At 32.6% G+C, this 22,855-nt stretch overlaps 2 protein-coding genes across 2 annotated transcripts in view; one reads left to right on the top strand and one right to left on the bottom strand.

The window, feature by feature from the left end:
- The window catches only part of LOC126892422 (heterogeneous nuclear ribonucleoprotein C), a 2,215,671-nt gene that overhangs the window by 1,823,220 nt on the left and 369,596 nt on the right, over positions 1–22,855 (top strand). The gene's annotated exons all lie outside the window — the stretch shown is intronic.
- Positions 6,806–14,430, bottom strand: LOC126892423 (2-iminobutanoate/2-iminopropanoate deaminase-like). Its single transcript, XM_050661952.1, has 3 exons — positions 14,251–14,430; positions 13,961–14,193; positions 6,806–6,961 (listed from the first exon to the last, which is right to left on the bottom strand). The coding sequence occupies exons 1-3, from the start codon at positions 14,313–14,315 to the stop codon at positions 6,837–6,839; spliced, it is 423 nt and encodes a 140-aa protein (XP_050517909.1). The 5' UTR covers positions 14,316–14,430; the 3' UTR covers positions 6,806–6,836.

The following is a 22,855-nucleotide window of genomic DNA, read 5'->3' as shown; positions in this document are numbered from 1 at the left end:
AATGTAACATTTCAATGTGCTAAGGATGAATTACAGGATAGATATTATTAAATACAAGAAAAAAGTGAAAAAATACATTTTACAGGGATTCTTATTCTAGGTACTTTATTGTACTAATTTTAGTAATGTAGTCCATAACCTCCGGGTCAGGCAAGTCATCATAATTATCATCACCATCTTCCTAGTGTCAGTCATCTGGTGTAGCATCAACGGTTTTGTCATGATGCCTGTGTAAAGTTTATGGACCCAGCGCATCTTAGACCGCTCCTGTGGTTGGAGTCCTTCAGGACTTGGCATGGAGTTCTCGTTACTACGCTCTACATGTCCGCACTACCCTAGACAATTTACCTGCATCTTTACCTTTAACAACCATCAGAAAGGTTACGCTGCGTATGAGCTTCTAGACAGAGAGCTAAGGAATGCTATCAGAGAAGCTAAAGAATTTTGGAAAAACGGTGTGAACAAATCGAGATTAAAACATAACTACAATTCGTTGAATCTCTTCATAAAGATCAAAGAAGCAGCAGACCCCTATAAATAAAAAAGGCCAGGACACTTAACAGATGCTCATGTAAATCCAATAGTTGATAATGAAGAAATAAAAAAACATGGATGCACTATGTGACAATAACATTTGAAGACAACAGGAGTGTCACTATCACAAAATAAAAATGACGATACCGGACTACCTATTGTTCAAGAGGAAGTAGAAACTGCTACAAACAGCATTTAAAAGGAAAAAGTCGCAGGGCTAGACGAATTTTATGCAGATTTTATTAAACTTACGGACAAAAATACAGTACAAAGACTTAACTTAATCATCAAAAATATAGATATGCCAAAGTGAAAGAATACCTAACAACCCCAAAAAAGCTGTAAGATAGACAATATTAGTGCAGTCACCGAAGGTTTTCACATCCGATTTCGTTGAACCTCCATCGATTTTCATGAAAATTGGTGAGTAGTTAGAGGATACCTCAAGGAACAAAGGTGACATGATGCTAACTTGCGCTTTCACCCTGGGGGTGGATGCAGCCCCTTCTGGGAGGTGAAAATTATTTTATTAAAAATAATACCACAAATCGATAGAGAGACAAATTCCAAGCAAAATTTGTTATATTAAGTTATTAATATACATCAATACTATTTGAGTTATTAAAGATCAAAGATTTTATTTTCTCGTAAAAAAAGCATGTTTTAAAGCTGTTTTTCACGTATAACTCAAAAACTCTTAAGCTTTTACAAAAAAGTTATTATTATCAAAATTGAAGATAATAAAAACTGAATACACTGCTCGCTTAAAGAACTAAACTAATGTTAATTCGAAGTGAGTTATGGGTAATTGAATGTATATTTTTTCGACGAGTATTCAAGTCTAAGTATTCAAGATTAAATAACGGGAAACGATACATTTCATAAAATATACTTATTAAATACTTATCAAAGTACTTCGGAAGACCTATCAAATAAGCCCCAGAAAAAGTTATTAGCGTCAAAATTAAGCAAGTTATGATGAAAATAAAAGAACCCTTTCAAATTTTTTATGAAAATAACTAAAGATAATAAAAACTGAATACACTGCTCACTTAAAGAACTAAACTAATGTTAATTCGAAGTGAGTTATGGGTAATTGAATGTATATTTTTTCGACGAGTATCCAAGTCTAAGTATTCAAGATTAAATAACGGGAAAACGATACATTTCATAAAATATACTTATTAAATACTTATCAAAGTACTTCGGAAGACCTATCAAATAAGCCCCAGAAAAAGTTATTAGCGTCAAAATTAAGCAAGTTATGATGAAAATAAAAGAACCCTTTCAAATTTTTTAGGAAAATAACATATTTTAATAATAATTTTTTTGAAAAAACTTCTAGTCTTTGAGTTCTTTATGAAAAATCGGTTAAAGACCGTTATCTCACGAGAAATTAAAATCTTTGATCTTTAATAACTCAAAAATTTTGATATATTTTATTAACTTTATATAACAAATTTTGCTTAGAATATGTCGCTCTATCGAATTATGGGGTTATTTTTAATAAAACAATTTTCACCACGAGAAGGGGTGGCATCCACCTCCAGGGTAAAAGCGCAAGCTGGCACCACGTCACCTTTGTTCCTTGAGATATCCTCTAACCACTCAACAATTTTCATGCAAATCGATGGAGGTTCAACGAAATCGGAGGTAAAAGCTCATATCCACCTTCAGTGACTGCACTCATCATCTAATACCGTGTGTTACCAGATTGGCATCTTTTTACAAAATGTCTGGTGATTAAATTTATAGCAGCAGTTATGTTAAAGTTTAGAATATAACTTAATCTCCAAAAAACTGGAAGTATTTTTCTTCCATTTTCTATTAATAACCGAATGTTGTAAATTATTCTGCCAATGATAATTTTATTTTTTGCTGCTGCTTTTAATATAGTCCTACCGCGGATTTTGAAAATTACTTTCTTAAGATTAGTTTAGCTGGAATCTTGTAAAATTTTAAGTGATCTGGTTTTAGTGAACTATAACTTAAATTGACCTTTATTATGTCGCTTTTACCATAATTTTAATTATATAGAATTTAGAAGACTAACATTTTGGTTTAAATGGTTCTTAATAATAGAAAATTTTTAAGGTTCTTTGCCCGGTCTATTAGAGAATAGCCGTTAACCTCCTCCTTTATTTGTTATTTGCTCAACTTTTTTATTTTTCCTGTTAGCTTCGTTAAAAGTTTTTCAAACAATATAAAAATTCGTGCCGTGGCAGGGCGAAATGTTATACCACAATACAGTCGACAATGGAATGGAGTTTATCAGCTTAAACAAACATAGACAATAATCAGAATGTAAATCTAAAAGTAAGCACTTCCAAAGTAAATATAATTAAATCTTGCAACCACAGTACAAAAAAGTGAACCATAAGAAAGTTCATTAGAATGACAAACAAGGTTTAAATTCAGAAGTTGTTCGTTTAAAATGCCTGAGCGTGGATTTTGTTTAGAAAAGGGATGAAGGGAGGCAGCAAATGAGGGATTTTTAAAAATCCATGAATCAGTTCCCAATTATAAAGTAAAGTAACAAAACATTTAGGTGTTTATAGCAGATTATGTTTACGCGTTTGCCGTTTTAATGATGTACTGAGAGCACATCACATTTGTTTATTTAACGACTAAAACTTCCTTTTAAACGAGTTAAATACAGCACTTCCAAAAGTTTACCTATAAAGGGAATTAGCTAGTTCTTTTTCGTGTGCGTTGATATATTCAAATATCAATATTCAAATAGCTGTAAATGTGAAGCTGGAGGAGTCATCTTATAATTTCGAAGGAAATAACTTTCATTAATAAATTTTCAATACAGGCAAATCGTATAAATCTTATTAACCACTGTGTAAATGCAGATCTTTTCATGGATATTTTTGCAAGATATGTTTCCTTTTTTACGAAAAAGACAATCCGCTGGAAGGTTCACATGGAGAGGATATGACATGTCGACAGTGCTTCTGATCGCGGCATAATTTGTAAGTTGTTCCCCACTGGCAATAAATTCAGTTCTTTTTCTTTGCTATATTTTCTTACCTAAGTAATATAATCCATCTCTTCTTTTGAACCAGATCCTTTGGAAACATAAAGATTCTAGACTAAGTGCTGCTATAGGTGAAATTTGCTAATCATTTTAGGCACGATAAAATCCCATAACATAAATAGTAGAACCTAAAAGAAAAGGTATGAACACTATGCTGTCACTTTTTAGTGGCACATCCGTCGACAGTGGCGCAACAAACTTTCCACTTATGGACTGGATAAAAATAAATTAAAAGGTACCCTTTCTCACTCCCAGATTTTTTTTTAATTTTTTTAAGTTCTATGTGATTAAAAAATAAGACACGGCGTAATTTTAACCCACCACCCCCTTTCACCTTATCCCACCATCAAAAACTTCATGTTTCGTTTTCATTTTTTTAGGTTGGTTCCAATCAATTTTAAAAATTCAAAAAATTCACCCGCATAGTTAAGACTTTTACAACATATGTCTAATTTTTATAGACCCCTAGGTTGAGTGTACATAACCTCAAAAAAATGTATTTTGGAAAAAAGCGTTTTTTTGGGTATTTCTGCTTGTCAAATTTTTTTTAATCTGGTGTATTTTATCAAATACTACACTCAACGGCACAAAATTCCGCCACCCAAAATTTTTGATAAAGTTAGACAATTTATAACTTTATTATTTGTGCTTCGATTTTCAAGATTCTTGTACCAGTTTGTAGCTACATATTATATTGATATCATTTGGTATTTTTCCGGTAACATAAAAATTTTGCTTGCATGGCATTATACGGGGGTGAATGGAAGCATTGTATTTTCTCCTAACTTTAAAAAATTCTGTGGAAAATGTAATAGCTGGTTTCATAGTCCTGTCATATTATTCCGGAAGCATGACTAAAATTTTGATTTCTGAATTATCCTAATATCTCTTTTCTTGTAAGAGCTGTACCATTTTTTGTAAATAAAAATACTGATTGGCTCATAAAATAGAGGTTGGATTGATAATATTAGATTGGCCCGCATGCAGCCCAGATCTCAATCATATTGAGCATTTATGGGATGAATAAAAAAAAAAGCTAATCGCCGTCATCCTAGGCCTCCAGAAAATTTGGTACAGTTATGGCCCTGGTAGAGGAATATCGGGCTATTCTCCAGGCAAGGATAACACATCTTTATTCGATGCTAAACAGATTGCAAGCAGTTGTTGCTGCATGAGGTGGACACACCCGCTATTGAATTGTTTTGTTTCGTTTTTAATTTTGTTTTTTAAATATTAGTGCGTTTGATATTTTTAATTAATAAGCCTTCAAAGCAGTGTTTTTATTTACAACTCTTACAAGAAACGAAATTTTAGTAATACCTCTAGGATAATACAAAAGGAATATGAAACAAAATCAGCCCTAAAATTTTTCCACAGAATTGTTTAAAATTAGGAAAAAAAACAACGCTTCCATTCACCCCCGTATAATACCATCTAAGCAAAAAATTTTTTTACCTGGATAATAACAAACGACAAATGCATGTAACTACAAACTGATGCAAGAATCTTGAAAATCGGAGTACAAATAATAAAGTTATGGATTGTCAAACTTAATCAAAAATTTTGGGTGGCGGTATTTTGTGCCGGTTTGTGTATATTTCTAATTCTTTTCAGATTTTTTCGTAAAAAAAACCTTCAAAAATCCAAAAAACTGTTTTTTTTTTATAGGTTTTTGGGGATTTTCCCTACTTTATAGACTTCAAAATACACAAGATTTAAAAAAAATTAGACCTGCAGCCATACCCAAAAAAAGGTTTTTCCAAAGTTTTTTTTCAAAATAAAAATTAAAAAAGTTTTGAGGTTGTGTACACCCCACCTAGGGGCCAAGGGATCTATAAAAATAGACATGTTTTTTGAAAGTCTTAACTATGCGTGGGAATTTTTTGAAATTTTAGAATTGATTGGAACCCAACTAAAAAAAAATAAAAACGAAAAACAAAGTTTTTGACGGTGGGGAAAGGGGGAAGGGGGTGGTGGATTAAAATTACGCTGAGTCGTATTTTTTAATCACATATAACTTAAAAAAATAAAAAAAGGTTATCCCGTCCATAAGTGGAAAGTTTGATGCGCCACTGTCGACGCATGTGCCACTAAAAAGTGACGGCACAGTATTCATACGTTTTCCTTTAGGTTCTACTATTTAAGTTATAGGATCTTATCGTGCCGAAAACGATTAGAAAATTTCACCCATAGCGGCTCTTAGTCTACATATCCCTCTTTCACTATAGTGTTTACAATCCGAGACAAAGCACTGGTTCACATTGTATTTTGTTTGTAAAAACCGTTTTAACAAAATTTTAACAATGAGAAAACTGATCTGTCCAATAGATCTGAAATTAGAGCTTAAAATAAGGTTGGCTAGGTGCTACGTTTTCTCGACTTTGTTTTTCTGAATGGAAGCTTGGACCTTAAATGCGGCATTAATGAAAAAACTGAAAATATTCGAGTTATGGGTGTTTAATGTCATGGACAGAACACGTTACAAATAAAGATTCTCTGAGAGATTTTTGAAAAATATTGAACATGCATTTTTTAATTTTTTTAGACTGTCATTCTACTTTTGGGACATCCTATATACAAATTCTAATTAATCTCTCCAAAATCTGAAACCATCTACACAGGCGAATTAGCTTCAACGCAACCTCAACGCAATGATTTTAATATTATAAAATAATATCAATTTTTTTTTATTACGCATTCCTTAAGTTTTGTAAGTACTTTAAATATCAAATAACATCCTCGTCGTCCAAGTGTACTACTCTTTTTATCGACATTTTTGGGAGCTTGTAATCAGACCGTACGGGTGTGAGATTGTTAAATAATCTCAGGTTCTATAGGTGCATGTTTAATGATAAAAAGTAATTAGATGTGCACTAGTTACAGATTTAATTACTTTCTATCCACAAGGTTCCAGCGTGACTGCTCCTTCAAACGCTTAAATCTAGTCCATTTTGGACAAGTGATTTTAACACGAGAAAAATAAAGAAAACATTGCAAAATGATGATTCAGAAGGGGTCAGAAAAAAGAAGTATATTACAAGATACAGAAATTAAGAAATCAGCAGAAAAGGTAAACGGAAATATATATGAATAAGATGGGAAGAATAACTGAGAAAGCATTACAAAAAGCAATTTTTAGCTCAAATATTAAAATAGTATTTTTCATTTAATCAGAGTTGTTATTTTAGATTTGTTAAAAATATTTTAGTGTAAAATATAAGTCAAATAAATAATCAAATAAATGTAATAGTTGCACGTTCTAACATGTACATTCAGACGGAGCTAAATCTCCTGAGATCGCTATGGCTTCAATTTCGACTTTGGCATTTATCGGCAGTCTGGCAGCTTGTACAACACATCGAGCAGGAAAATTTTTCTTAACATCTAAACAAACAATTAATTATAATGAGTAAAATATTAAAAATATTTTGAAGATCAACAGGAATAAGGTACAATCACCGGAGCTGCGTGAGGTCCAGAGCTACTAGCTATATTTCCTAAATTAAATGTTAATGGATAATGGAGGAGTTATTAATCGATTCCTTGAGCTAAAGACATTCAGTCGTGTGATGAATTATCGAAGTTATTTTTAACGTTTGCGTTAAAGTTAACATAACTATAACATATAACTATCTCCATAACTATAAACCGAAAACTCGGTGTGATGGATCATCCACCGTTATGAGATGAGTTATTTCTCAGACGTTATCGGGCGGAAGAAAATATTAAGTTGTCTAAAAAGAGAACCTTATGTAGAATCAGTACAAGTTGGAGCGAGAAAGAGAATCACGAGAAGTTGGTATACCTACCTACCGGCTACCGATGACTGAACAGCTGTTCGCTGTTCGGTGTGGTTCGGTGGTGAATCGTAAAAGTAGATACTTATACTAAATTTACAATCAAGATGCAATAGAAATAAACAAATCAAGAAACGTTAAATGCTACTAGGAGCACTCCCGGATCATAATTTACAATGTATAAACTTTGGAAATCATGATTTGGGATTTACAATGTATATTGGTACATTGTAAATTACGATTCGGGAGTGCTTCTAGTAGCAGTTAACGTGTCTTGGTTTGTTTATTTCTACTGCATCTTGATTGTGAATTTAGTATAAAAACGCTTGGATTTGGATGTTTATAATGGTAGGGGAGCCCAAGCGGGGATTTTTGCAGTTACTCGAGCGCGTCAGATTAGCATATAGGGAGAAACCTGGTACCCTGCAGATGTACCTCTACCATAGATTGGCTCTTAACACAGGGGAGTTCGTTAAGGGGAGCCCGAAAAAAAAATCTATTCTTAAAAAAACTCGAAATTGTCAGATTAAGATAAGGTAAGTTAAGTACATGCAAAAGAGTGTATATTTAAAAAATCTGACGATTTGAGCCGGGCGTAAGGAAATGGGTGAGTCCCAAAGATTCACAAGAAAAAAGCGAATATTTCGCGAAATGAATGACAGATCGAAAAACTAAAAAATATGTGAATATTTTTTAAAAATCTATCTAATGATACCAAACACGACTTCCCACGGAAAGGGGTGGGGGGTAAATTTAATATTTTAAATACGAATCCCGCGATATTTCGCGAAATGAACATCAGATCGAAAAACTGTAAAATACTCTTATTCAATATTTTTGAAAAATCTATCGAATGGCACCAAACACGACCCCCCATAAATGTGGGGTGGAGGGTTACTTTAACATCTTAAATAGCAGCCCTTATTTTTTATTGCAGATTTGGATTCCTTACGTAAAAATAAGTAACTTTTATTCGAAACATTTTTTCGAATTATGGATAGATGGCGTTATAATCGGAAAAAACGATTGTTGGAAATGGAAAATTAAATTAAAAAATGGCAAGCGCCCACTAAAATGGAAAACTTTACTTACTTTTTTTGGTTTTAGGACCTACTCTTCACAACCCAATAGGTCCCCAAAGCGCTCGAGTGACTGCACATTTAGCATACTTTGCTCCCCTACCATAAATATAAATTTCAATTTGTATCTCTCGATTTGATTTTTGTATAACTTTTACCCTTCTAGTTTTAAATTATTAGCTTCCTTTTTCATTTTTATTATTGTTTTAATTGTATTACCTACGTGTTTTTAATTGTTATCTTAGGTCTATGTTTTTGATAATTTTGTGCTGCTTTATATTTGATCTTAAGTTTGATTTATTAAAAATAAAATGCCGCACAAGGTCCTGGGACAACCTGAAGCAGCGTTCTACGTAAAATATTCACTTGATTTCTATCTAAAAACAAATCAAAACATAAACCTAACCTTACAATCCTTAACATAACTACAGAGTTATCTCATAACTTGAGGTTTAACGTCGCGTTATAAAGTGACAGTTGATATACCAGATAACTCAATAACTGTCAAGAAATAACGCAAGTAGTTAAGTTAAGTATGATACATCACACCAATTCGATGGTTATAACATAACTACAGATAGCCCAGTAAATGAACGGGAAATTCGGCGATACCGTGTAATTTTCAGGGGCAACTCCGAATTGCATGAAAATTTGGATTTAGGTTCTACTTACCCTCCACTTCAAAGTTTAAATTGTGCCGTTGGTTGTTTTTACTTGGGGGATGACAGTCACCCCTTCTCGGGGGTGAAAAAACATACGTTCAAGATAAGACCGGAAATGGAAAAATTGACTAATTTTAAGCAACTTTGGTTCTATAGAATTTTTTGCGTAAGTCAATACTTTTCGAGTTATTTGCCATTGAAAATGTTGATTTTTCGACAAAAAAACTACGTTTTCAGACGGTTTTTCGCAAATAACTCAAAAAGTAAATGTTACATCGAAAAAAATATCCTTAGCAAAAGAGTCGCTTATAGAAAACCCAAAAAATGGTGTATCAGTAAAGTCTATCAATCAAATAAAAACAAAGTTGTAGGTCATGAAAAATACGTTCTTATTCGTCTAATTCCAAATCGAATATTTCAAGGTGAAATCACCGAAAAATTAAGAACTTTTTGGGAAAAACCCATTTAAACTTTTTTAAAGCGTTTATAAAAAGATTTGTTTTAATTTTTAACAAAAGTTTTTGCATTAAAAATAAGCAAGTTACGCTTAAAATAAAGTTGGCCTTCTTTTTTTTGTAAAAAATCATGAAAATCTCGGCGTGTTTAACTCCCCAAATGGAATTAATCGCTACCGCTTTACAAACAATAATTTACTTACCTATCTATTTTTTATATGATCTATCAGTCTCACCGGTTTAAAGTGTTTATTTTTGAAAGGGTTATAATTGAGAAAGCTTGAATTGGTCACTAATCACGAGTGTATGCAAATTTTGAACAGCCATATCTTAACTAATTTTTGTCTTACGGAGAAACAAAATGAAACTAGCATATTTATAATAGCAAAACCTACATTTTTTTTACTCTCTAAGATTTTTCTTGTCACTAATACTTTTTAAGTTATTTTGAAAAAATGGAATTTTTAAAAAATTTTTAGAAAATTTTTTTTAAATATAAAACCAAATTTTTTCGGAAATAAGCACTTCAAACCAATCAAACTTACAGATCGTATAAACAATACACATACAGTTAAAATAGATGGTAAATCCAAACGATTAATTTCATTTAGGGTGCTAAATAGAGGGAGGTTTTTACGATTTTTTTTACCAGAAAAAAGGGGCCAACTTTTTTTTCAGTGTAACTCGTTTATTTTTGATGCTGTAAACTTTTGGAAAAAACAAATAATAAGCTTTTTTTCGATACTTTAAAAATATTAATAAGGTTTTCCCGAAAAACGCCTCTTTCTTCGGTGATTTCGCGTTGAATTATTCGATTTGGAATTAGACGAATAAGAACGTATTTTTCATGAGCTACAACTTTGCTTCTACTCAATTTGTAGACTTTATGGTACACCATTTTTTTCATTTTTTTTTATAGGCTACACTTTTGCTGAAAATATTTTTTTCGATAAAATATTTACTTTTTGAGTTAGTTGGGAAAAACGGTCTGAAAACGTAGTTTTTTGTCGAAAAATCAACATTCTAAATCGCGAATAACTCGAAAAGTATTGACTTACGTAAAAAACTTTATAGAACAAAAGGTGCTTAAAATAAGTCAATTTATCCATTTCCAGTCTTATTTTAAACACGCGTTTTTCACCCCCCGAGAAGGAGTAAATGTCACCCCCAAGTAAAAGCAACCAACGGCACAAATTCAACTTTGAAGTGGAGGGTAAGTAGAACCTACATCCAAATTTTCATGCAATTCGGAGTTGCCCCTGGAAATTACACTCCAAAACGGTCATTTATTGGGCTAAGAATAACTTTACGTTAACGATAACTTCGGTCATCCATCACAGGGCTGATTACGTAGCATACCATAAAACTTCATAGTTAGTGGAAAATATATTTAAAAATTGAAATAAGAAGTTAATGCCTACTGCGGAGATATTCGATACCAAAATCAAGCAAATATGTGATTAAAGATTTCAATTTGCTATACCAAAATACCCATAAAGTTTCAAACTGCTTAACTTAAGTAATCAAAGGCATTTTTACTTGATGCTACTTACTCTGATATTTCTGCAAAAGCCGCAACGAGGGTAGAGTCACAGGCAGGTCATTTAAAAATTCAGGTGAAAACGATCAAACATGGTATTTACAACTGAAGCTTAATTATTCGTTAACCCTATAAATGCCTATAATAGGTTTTTTTGGAACCTGATCAGCTAAAAACATATATCCAAAACGATCAATGCACTTTTTTTGCAAAACTAGAGAAGGTTAATATACTAAACTTTAAACTAAGTGATGAAAAAGCGGTATTTATCGTTTCGAAAGATATCATTTGATACTCTGGTAATCCATAGTATCTTTAACAACCACCAGTACAACTACATCTTAAAATATTCCAGACATGACATGGTTCTGATCTTTAACTTCCATCCATTAGTTTTGTACAGCAGTGCAGACAGTACGAAAAATATATAATAGCCATTGAGTAGTCAGATTTATGTCTCTATTGCAAAAGAGGAGCTTTCATTTTAAAGAACGTAGTTGTAGGTATTTCGATTATAATTTTAATTTCATCATTTTATACCATTTATCGTCTGGCTAGCAGTTCAAATAATTAAATATCTTTAAGCATTCTTTGTCCAGATTTTCTCTCCATACCTTGACATTTTCTATGTCATGTTTACTGATTACCATAAATTTAAGCCGATGAATTTATTTATTGAAAACAATAACTCTTCCTTATTATTGGCAAGGAGCACTACGTCGCCAGTATAGTGGATACTATTAATAGGCTGTCCGTTCACCCTTATTCTTTACTTTTAAGTTCTTCTGAAAAATGGATTCAGAATTAACAGTGCTCTTGAGATAAAATTATCCACCTTAAATAACTTTTGAATCACCACTGATTTTGAGGAAAAGTTCAAAAACACGTCAAATAATAATTGAAGGGGGGACATTATGTCATATTTAAGCTTGCTGGAAAAGGCAGCCTCTCACCCTTGTACCATCCCTTAATTTTTTTTAAATTAGTACCCCTTTATTTGTATTGGATATTATTTGCATTCTCTTCGCTGTACTGATTTCAAAAATGTATAACACATTATGCTTATTATAGTGATTAGTTTATGAGAAAAGTAAATACAAAAGCAAGAAAAATGGATTAAAATAGCTATTTGTATAACAACGGAGCAAAGTTTCCTCCCGAGAATGAAGTTTACTGCCCGATGCGTAGCGGAGGGCAGTAGTCATTCAAGAGAGGAAAAGGCACTTTAATTCCACGTTATACATATATGGTTTTTCCACCTTCCTCAAATAAAAAGTCATATTTTCATTTACGCTCTTATAGGGCATAAGGACAACGGGAAGAAGAAGAAGAAATAATTTATTTATGTAACTAACAAAATTTATTAGAGAACTTAAACTAACAAGTAGGTAGAGTATAACTGTCAAATATAAGTCAAATTATTAATGTAAACATTGTTAAATTAAAATTTACTGTTTTTTTACCATTCTGCCAAATACAAGGAGTTCTATAAATAAACTTTAAAATGTATAGATACTTACGTAATTTAACAACAAAAACACTGAAAACGTATGTTTTCTATACTTCCACAAAATTTATTACAACTATGTGACTACAGCTGTTTCGGCAGAGTGCCTCTCTCAAGTGATTTAGATTACTAGGGGTTTGCCCTTTTTGAAGTTTTTAACTGAAGAAGTTGAGGAGTGGGGAGCTGTTTGTCTCGAGTTGGTCATTCAGAATTATATCTGTATTTTTCAATTTATTAATTTCCATTGAAAAAACAGTTATAATTCTGCAGTTTGATTTGCCTTTTAATGAGTTTGTCGTTATCTGTTTGTAGTTTTCTCCTTTCCAGCAGCTTCGGAATTTGAGATAATATTGAATAACAAGAAAAGCAAAACCGGCTCTTAAAAGACAAGTGGACAAGTAATATAAAAATGGAAAGAAATCGAAAAGGGTGTGCCTCTATTTAAACATAATAATATGTTGCCGCCATAGATAATATGTTGCCGCGATGTCAAAATCAAACGTGGGGTCCGTCAGGGATGTATAATATCACCACTACACCACATATTATACTCTGAGGAAATCTTTCAAGAAGCAGTGGATGATGTTGAAGCCGGAATTCGAATTAACGGAGAATGTATCAATAATATAAGATACGCAGACGACACGGTGGTATTAGATGACAGTTATGAAACCCTCCAGGGGTTAATGAACAGTATCACAGAAGTTTGTCTTTCAATCAGAGATATGGGCTTTCACTAAACACTAAGAAAAAAAATGTATGTATTATGATCTCTAAGTAGTAGGTACCAGCAATTTGGACGAATAAAGAAAGCAAGATCTGCATTTAAAAAAATGGCTAAGTTGTTCAAATAAAAATCAGGTTATTACGATGATATATCTTTCCTATACTGTTGTACGGAATGGAGTCGTGGACTCTCGCAGTGTGAGAGTCATATTGCGACGATAAAGCCAAATGTGGATTTATCGTAAAATCCTGAAGATATCTTATACCGACCACGTTACTAATCAGGGTGTTTTGCTGAGAATGCAAAAAGAAAAAGAGCTGTTAATCAAAATAAAATCGAATACCTCGGTCACATCATGAGAAACAGCGAAAGATATGGACTGCTGCAACTAATATATCAAGGAAAAGAAAAAAGAAAACATGGACCAGTAATGCGAAGGATTTCCGAGCTGAAAAATTTACGTACGTTGTTTAACACAACAACCATAAATCTTTTTAGAGCAGCAGTGTGCAAAGTACAGATTTTCATGATGGTCGCCAACATCCGAATCGGATAGGCACTACAAGAAGAAGAATTTAGATTAAATAAATTATTGTTCATTCTTATATCTACTTACATGTTCTATAGATTTCGTTCATCTGAAAAAAGTTATTCATGTCTTCTAAAAATATGTTCACCTTAATCAACTTATCGAAAGACGAATTGCCAGCTCTGAGTATCGCCTCCAAATTTTTCATCGCTTGTTGCATCTCATTGTCAAATCCTCCATCCACCAGTTTTCCGGTCTTAACCGAAAGTCCAAGGGTTCCCGACACGTATAACGTTTTTGAATCAATCAAAATGGCCTGGCTGTAAGAAAAGTAAGAGGTGTAAAAGGATTTTTAAAGTTAGTTTTAAATTATTTACCTATAAGGAGCATTATTTACTGGACCGGGAGCAAACGGAGTACAAATTACCTTTTTTGTTGTCATTTTGTGTATATATTTTTGATTGTATATTACTCAAAACGTTTTTTTTGGATTGTGTACTTTACACTAAAATTTTTATAAAGTGACAACTGTCAATAAATATTAACTCTAATTTTTCTGACACTTGTGAAATATAAATTAACCACACTTTTTAATTTGGATTGATCTCCAATAGGGAATTCCAACATGTTGTCAAAATTAAACGAATCTGACAACCGGGAGGCAAACATAAATGTTATTCTTTCAGTTCTTAGTATGTTTTAGATCATTTTAGTTGAGTTTCTTTGTAATTTTGTTTTTTACAAAGATTAATTTAATTTTTTCTCTAGAAGAATTATTCTAAATAGATAATATGCATTAATTCGCTTGTATTGTGAAGTGTGGAATGCGAAGTATTCATAATAAAGTTCAGTTTTATCGGTTACTATCAGTGCTACATTTTAAGCGTAAAACAACTAAATAAGTTACCATCTGAGAGACAAATACATAAAACGACTAAATAAGTTATTATCTGAGATAAAAAAAAACAATGGTTAAGTGCTACAAAGCGTCCTATAGAAATGTTGTAGTAAAAATGCCTTTTACAAAATTAGGCTTTTATTCACATAAAACTTGACAGTAGAATTAATTTGAATGACAAAACAATTAATCAATAAAATAAACAATGACAAAAGAATACTAAATTATACTACATTCACCCGGCCCTATTTTTGAACAAAATCTTGCGAATATCGTGGTTTATTTTTAGTTCTAGCTGATTTACGGCTAGATCGAAAATCTGAATTTTCCAATCTTGGTTCATGATTATCATCAGGTACTTGATTGGGTTCTTGAATAGATAAATTTTCTATGTCCTCTGGTATTGATTCAGTAGAGGAATTCTCTAGTGTATTATTTGGACTTTCATTTTCATCTTCATCATTATCTTGATTCAATAATTTCAGGTCACCTCTAGGAGCTAAATGCTTCGTTGAAACTGTACTTTTCTTTCCGTTTGGATACTGTATTAAGGCGTAATCTGAGTTGGCTTCTAAAAGATCAACCTCTTCAACTAAAGGATCAAACTTACTTTTTCGTACAAATTTTCTTAGTAATACTTTGTCTGAATCTTTAAGCCATGATGGAATAGAAGTTCCGCTAGTTGATCTTTGCTGATACGTAAACAAACGTTCATGAGGTGTACAATTGGTTGCTGTACACAGTAAACTTCTTATAGAGTGCAGAGCATCTGGTAGAACAGTCTCCCATTTAGTGATGTCTAAATTTTTGGTTTTCAATGCTAGATTCACTGCTTTCCATATAATTCCATTGTATCTCTCGACTTGACCATTTCCTCCAGGGTTATATGGTGTTGTTCTACTTGAAGATATTCCTTTAGAGTGTAGATAATTAATAAATTCTTGTGAAGTAAAGCTAGTTCCCCTGTCAGAATGTATATATGCCGGCATTCCATATAAACAAAACATTTGACTCAAAAATTCAATTACTGTCTGACTGGAGGTATCTGAGCATGGAAAAGCCCATGGAAATCTTAAAAATTCATCAATGATTGCAAGCATATAAGAATTTCCAGAAGAACCGGGTATTGGACCTTTAAAGTCAATATTCAATCTTTCGAACGGAGCTATTGATTTAATTAAATGTGTATCATCTTCTTTCCTATAAAATCTGGGTTTAATTTCTGCACAGATTGGACAAGAGGTAATTACGTGTTTAATTTCATCTAAAGAATAAGGTAAATTTCGAATTTTTACAAAATGGTGCATACGAGTAATCCCAGGATGCGATAAATCTGAATGTAATTGATATAACTTGCTTGTATTATTTATATTATTGCATATTCTTGATAGTGCATCAGCTGCATCATTAGCCTTTCCTGGACGATAGATAATATCATATTTAAAACAAGAAAGCTCCAAACGCCAACGCAAAATTTTTTTGATTTTTGATTTTACTTGTATGGTTTGTATTAAACATGAACGAAACTGATTTTTGATCTGTGATTAGTTTGAATTGTCTTCCTAAAAGATAGTGTCTCCATTTTTTCAATGCTTCAACGCAAGCATATGCTTCTCTTTCAATTGCAGAATGTTTTCGTTCAGAATCTGTAAGGGTACGTGAGAAAAAAGCAACGGGTCTTCCAGATTGACTCAGCATCAGTCGCAACAATGAGAATTTCTTTTTCATCGATTGTCCATAGAAGTGCATTAGCTATATCAGTTCTCAACTCCTCAAAAGCAAAAAGCAAGTCCGGACCTAATGAAAATTTCTTGCAATCTATAAGACCTCTAATTTTTGCTGAAAAATTATTAACCCATTTTGAGTAATATGAAAACATTCCAAGTGCCCTCTGAAGACTTTTAGAATCATTCGGAACTGGTAAATTTAGTAGAGGCTTCAATCTGTCTGGATCAGGTTTCATTGTAGAGTTTTCTATTGTATATCCCAAAATATTTATAATTTTTTGGATTGTAGTGACATTTATTTTGATTTAAAGTTAACCCATATTTTTTAACAGCATTTAAAAAATTCTGTAAATTTAAATCATGTCTATCTTGATCCTCACCACCAACTGTTACATCATCTAAATAAGCGTAAACACCTTGTAGATTTTCTTTTTTTATGATAGAATCAATGGCTCTCTGAAAACATGATACTCCATTGGTAACCCCAAAAGGAATACGACGGAATTGGTAAAGGCCTCCACTTGCCTCGAAAGCTGTAAATGGTTTGTCAGATTCGTTAATTGGTATTTGATGATATGCGTATTTTAAATCAATTGAGCTAAAAATTTTATATTTTGCTATCTTAGACACTAGTGAATCAATATTCGGCAACGGATAAGCATCAAGTAATGTGAATCTATTTATTGTTTGAGAGTAATCAACTACCATCCGACGTTTATGATTTTCGTTTTTAGTTACCAACACTTGGGCCCTCCAAGGTGATTTACTTTCTTCAATAATTTCTTCTTTAAGGAGACGTTTTATTTCTTGTTTAATAAATTCTTCATCTTCCTGTGAATGCCTGCGAGATTTAGTAGCAATAGGGTGACAATTTTCTGTTAAATTGGCAAACAACGAAGGTGGCTTAATTTTAGCTTCAGTAAGACAGCATATCTTAAGAGGTCTTCTTGGTCCTCCAAATTTAACTTCTAAGCTTTCATGTTGTTTCATAATATCTTGACCCAAAATCACATCTGTACAAAGATTGGATAAAACTAAAACTTTTGTTTGATCATATTTTTCTTTATCAACCTGAATGTTTATTAAACAATAGCCTTGAATATTAGCTGAGAATGACATAGATGCCATAGAAACTTGGACCCCTTGTATTGGAAAAATTTTAAGCTTATTTTCAATAGCGAATTCATGATCTAAAAAAGTATCTGAGCTTCCAGTGTCTATTAAAGCGTTGGCATCAATTTGGTTAACTGTTACTTTGGCTATACATTTTGAAAGCGATTGAGGTGTTTCCATTGAAGAAGCGATTACCATTGTAGATGCATAAGTTGATCTCGTTTGACTTTTCTTTGATTGCATGCACATTTTAAACCAATGTCCAATTTTATGACAGTTTTGGCAAATCGCAGCCCTTGCTGGACATACAGATCGAGGATGTCTTGGATGTCCACAAAAATAACAATTCTGACCAGGTTTTGTTTGAACAGAAGCTAAAGTAGTTTGTTCTGAATTTGGATGACTACAAGATGCTATATTATTTAATGCTGCATGATATGTATCAGATTGTTTTTGAGAATCTTCTAAAGATCTAGATTTAGATAATACTTCGTCCAAAGATAAAGAACTAAACTCTAGTAATCTTTGACGTATATTGGATTGAACGAGACCATTAATAAAAGCATCACGAATATAGTCATTTTTATTTTCTTCTGAAGAAACTGCTTTAAAATTACAATTTTTAGCCAAAAGCTTTAACTGTTGAGCATACTGATCTATAGATTCGTTTATTTGTTGTTTTCTTGTAGCTAGAATATGTCTTGCGTAAATCTCATTTGTAGGTTTAATATACAATTCTTCCAAAATTTTGATAGCAGAAATGTATGTTTTTGCTTCGCTTATGTAATCATATACTGAATGTGAGACAAAATTGATTAAAAGCATGTACTTGTCTTTATTTTCTAGCGATATTTCTGTAGATTTATTGCTTTCCAAAAAATTCTTAAATGTTTCGTACCAGTGTTTAAATTCTTTGGTGGCAGTTTGGGAGTTTGGATCAGCCTCTAGTTTATCAGGTTTAAAGTACTTCTCCATTGTATATTTGGTATATTTATGTGAATAAAATTGTAGTAAAAATGCCTTTTACAAAATTAGGCTTTTATTCACATAAAACTTGACAGTAGAATTAATTTGAATGACAAAACAATTAATCAATAAAATAAACAATGACAAAAGAATACTAAATTATACTACAAATGTTAAATAACTAAATATATCCATGTTACTTACGCTTGGAAAACGTCTAAACTGTAGGTTAACTCAAACCCCTTGAGGGAAAGTGGACCTATATTATTTATTATGCCAATCTTTTGCTTGTACCAACAACCACAACAACCTACCAACAAACGTCAAAGTCTTGGAATGCACTGTTGATTCTTCCATCTCCAATAAACTAGTACAGGTAAAAACCCCAGTGGTTGACTGTATACACAATAGCTTAAAGAAATCTGCTGTGAAGGGAAAACTTTAGTGTTTTAGTTTAGACAAACGAATTAAAACTTCAGAACGTTTTCGGTATTAACAGACCCGTAGAATTACCATAGACTAAGCAGTCTGTAGAGCTAAGTAACGACACGATATTTTTTCCGTTGTTCGTTGTGTCTTTGTCTTGCATCAAGTAAGTATCCTCTGTGAGCTCTTAGGTAGAGGGGATATTTAAAAGTTAGTGAGCGCCAGTCTTGACAAGTCATTGAACTTCGGTTGGAAATTTGACATAAATGTCAAAGTGAATATTTTAAAACATTGAAATTAAAAACATTAATAGAAAAAAAAATTAGTTGGCCCAAACATTTCGTATTTACGAAATTTGGTTTATTCAACATTTCATAATATAATTAATCTAATAATCTAGCGCCATCTACACGATAATTATAAAAGTATCGGAAGTAGAAAAGATGGAAACTAATATTCTTCTTCTATAAAAAAAATTTTATAAAAAAATAATCATAATGAATCATAAACTCTATACTTACTGATACTAATCATCGATTACAATATAATTTCTTCTTTGCGTTGTGATTATTCGGAATACTCTTCTCATTTAATTTCCAACCGAAGTTGCACTAGTATTCCGCTAGTTGGCGATACCAGCGAAGCTCACAGCGAATAGCAGCGATTTTTTTGGTGGGGGAAAGAGAAAGTGAGAAATTTTAATGCGCTAGAGCAGTGGTTCCCAAAGTGGTCCAGGTGGACCCCCAGGGGTCCACGAGGGACTCAACGGGGGTCTACGTTGGCGTGAAATAAAAATGGGGGTGCACAAGTTGTAATTGGGGGTCCACGAACACTTTATAGTGATTTGGTATTTATTTAAACAAATTTGCATTTTTTTATCGTAAAATATCAATGGGAAAAAATAATGTTTTAATAGTAGGGACTTAAAAATAGCATTAAAATATATTATAACAAGTTATTTTGATTAAAAAGTTTATTTTTAGATTATATAACAAGTTTTTGATGAAATTTAGGCGTAGAAAACTTTAAAATGCCGTTTTTACGTTCTCCTCCATTCCCAAAATACATGTCTTTCGATTTGACTGAAAATTTGCCCACAGATAACCAAAACACAGGACTTTAAATGTTAAAAGAATTTGTATAGTTTTACAACACAACAGAAATACGTGGAATAATTAAAGTGTCAAAAATATAGGCGGCTACTGTAATGACGCTATGAAAATAATGGTTAAAAAAATTGTAGTAATTATTGTAAAGACGATTTATTTGGAACAATTTCAATTTCTACCATTTTTGTCGAAAAGTTGAAAATGGAGGAGATATTGAACAAAACCGCTGCTCTCAAACCAATCAGGTTTTATGATCGCGCCTTTACCGCATACGTAATACCTGGAAGAAAATAAAAATTGTATAAAATTTAATTCTTTCCACTTTAGTATAAGTATATTTTTGTTTTAAAACTAATAATAAACGACTTCCGCACCAAGCGACCGAGACAGGAGACCGCGACAGGCGACAGATAGGTCGCGATTAGACGATAGTTGGTCGCTGGTCTCGGTCGCGGGCTGCAGAACTACCCTGATATAATTGCATTGAGAGCAGTCGTGGGGAGACCTCGCCTATCTGTCGCCTGTCGCGGTCTCCTGTCTCGGTCGCTTGGTGCGGAAGTCTACCTTAACTGTCACTATTTTCGCCCCAAAACTAAAAATTTATAATAAAATAAATTATTGAAACCATATTTTTAACAATTTCAGTCAAAACAGAATAGAATCTTGCTGGGGTAGCTCGACATGCAAGATCAAATGCTAACCCGACTGGACTATATAATTTTGACTCAGATATTATTGCATGTAACTTTTCTTATACATATTGTAAAACTACACAAATTCTTTAAACCACTTAAAGTCCTGTGTTTTGGCTATCTGTGGGCAAATTATTAGCCAAATAGAAGAACATGTATTTTGGGAATGGGGGTAAATGTAAAAACAGTATTTTAATGTTTTCTACACTAAAATTTGATCAAAAACATCTTGAATCAAAAAACTTATTATAGTGCCTAATAATCACATTTTTGAGACCCTTCTATTCAAAACATTATTTGTTCCATTGATACTTTACGATAAAAAATGCAAATTTGTTTAAATAAATTCCAAATCACTCCGCCACTGCCACGATGAGTAGAATTCTATTTTGCTGCAAATTGCTTGCATATGCAATTCTACTGATTGTGATTCCACAATCCTGTGCTTACAATGTGTAAGTCCTGTACTTGTTACGTACAGCATGTCTTGATGAAGATATTCAGACATACGTTCAACATTTAAATGCGCTGCATGATGACTTCAAAAACAGATTTGAAGATATTTTGATGATGAAAATACCACCACGGGTCATAAATCCATTTGATGAAACAGAAGTGGCGGATGTGCTATTATAAGAGGAACTACTAGAGCTCAGCACCAATGAAGAGCTGAAGGTGCAATTTAAAAAAGGCTATAAAACATTTTGGCTGCAGGCAGAAATACCTGAAAAATATCCTGGGCTTTGGGAAATTGCGGGAAAACTTTTCATAGCGTTTCCCTCGTCATACCTTGTCGAAAAAAGGTTTAGTTTAGTTACAAACCTATTGACAAAAAAAAGGAGCACAAACAAAAGGAATCCTAACAAAACTAAAGCCAAATATTGATAATTTGCTGTCAATCCATCAAGTACATCCCTCCCATTAAAATTATTGGGATTTTTTTTTATTGTTGATTTGCATATTTAAAGTTACGTAACGTTATTAGTGTTTTATTTTAATTCTTTTAAGTCTGTTATCATTATCATTTTAATAAATAGATCGTAAGAAAATATACCTACTACTTTTTCTTTATTTTTATCACTCCGAATTCAGCACTATTTTCGAAGACGGAGAACAGGAGTTAGCGATGTAATTTCCCGAATTGCCGCCCTGAAATGGAACTGGGTCGGACACGTCGCCCGAATCAGTGATGCGAGGTGGACGAAGAGATTACTTGAGTGGAGGCCGAGATTGGAAAAAAAAAGTAGAGGAAGACCACCTACTCATTGGACTGACGATCTCAAGAAAATGTCAAGAAATTGGATGCAAAGTGCTCAAAATAGAGCACAATGGACAAAAATGAGGGAGGCCTATGTCCAGCAGTGGACGTAAAGAGCTGGGTGATGATGAATGATGATGATTTTAGGGTTGGAGCTCACCCGCGACGCCAATTTCCATCGTTATATCTTCACATTTGGAACGAGTTTTGGGAATATGGTAAAAATGTAGCAGCAGGGGGTCCACCGAAACCAGTAAATTTTTAAAGGGGTCTACGAGAAAAAATAGTTTGGGAACCTCTGCGCTAGAGAGTGACAGATCGAAATATCTAAGAGATTTTTTCGTCAGCACACGCGGCTGATATGCTCGGTCTATGTTTACGATATATATTTACCGTTATGTTATAATGTACCATTATATGTTTACCGGTAGACATACCGGTCTATGTATTGTTATGCTCTACTTTATCTATTTATTTAGATTGATTAGCAAATTCTTAATTTAATTGATTATCTAATTATTTTATTTACTGCCTATGTAAAAACCAAAACTAAATTCAAATTAAATTTTCCAATCAATTTTATTCTCATGGCTAATTTTGTATTTGATACAATACCTGTGATCTGTGGCTTCTAGTATTTCTAGTTGCTTACTCCTTCCAGGGTGGAAACATGAAAATTGAAAACACTCAAAATCATATAAAAGTAATCTATTGTTTTTATCAAATATGCCGTGTACATATGATTAAAAAAATACTAAAATTTAACTTTGTTGCAACAATCTCTAACTTAATA

Source organism: Diabrotica virgifera, chromosome 9, assembly GCF_917563875.1.
Source record: "Diabrotica virgifera virgifera chromosome 9, PGI_DIABVI_V3a".
Lineage (NCBI taxonomy): Eukaryota > Metazoa > Arthropoda > Insecta > Coleoptera > Chrysomelidae > Diabrotica > Diabrotica virgifera.
Note: the sequence above shows the minus strand (reverse complement) of the source record. Positions and strands in the feature narration are given on the sequence as shown.

What these genes read in the sequence shown, in the direction of transcription:
- LOC126892423 (XM_050661952.1), bottom strand. Translation starts at nt 14,315, where the DNA reads ATGACAACAAAAAAGGTAATTTGTACTCCGTTTGCTCCCGGTCCAGTA. An exon ending in GTAAATAATGCTCCTTATAG is followed by an intron (nt 14,194 to 14,250) that starts GTAAATAATTTA and finishes CTTTTCTTACAG; the next exon opens with CCAGGCCATTTTGATTGATT. An exon ending in GAACGAAATCTATAGAACAT is followed by an intron (nt 6,962 to 13,960) that starts GTAAGTAGATAT and finishes TTGTTTGTTTAG; the next exon opens with ATGTTAAGAAAAATTTTCCT.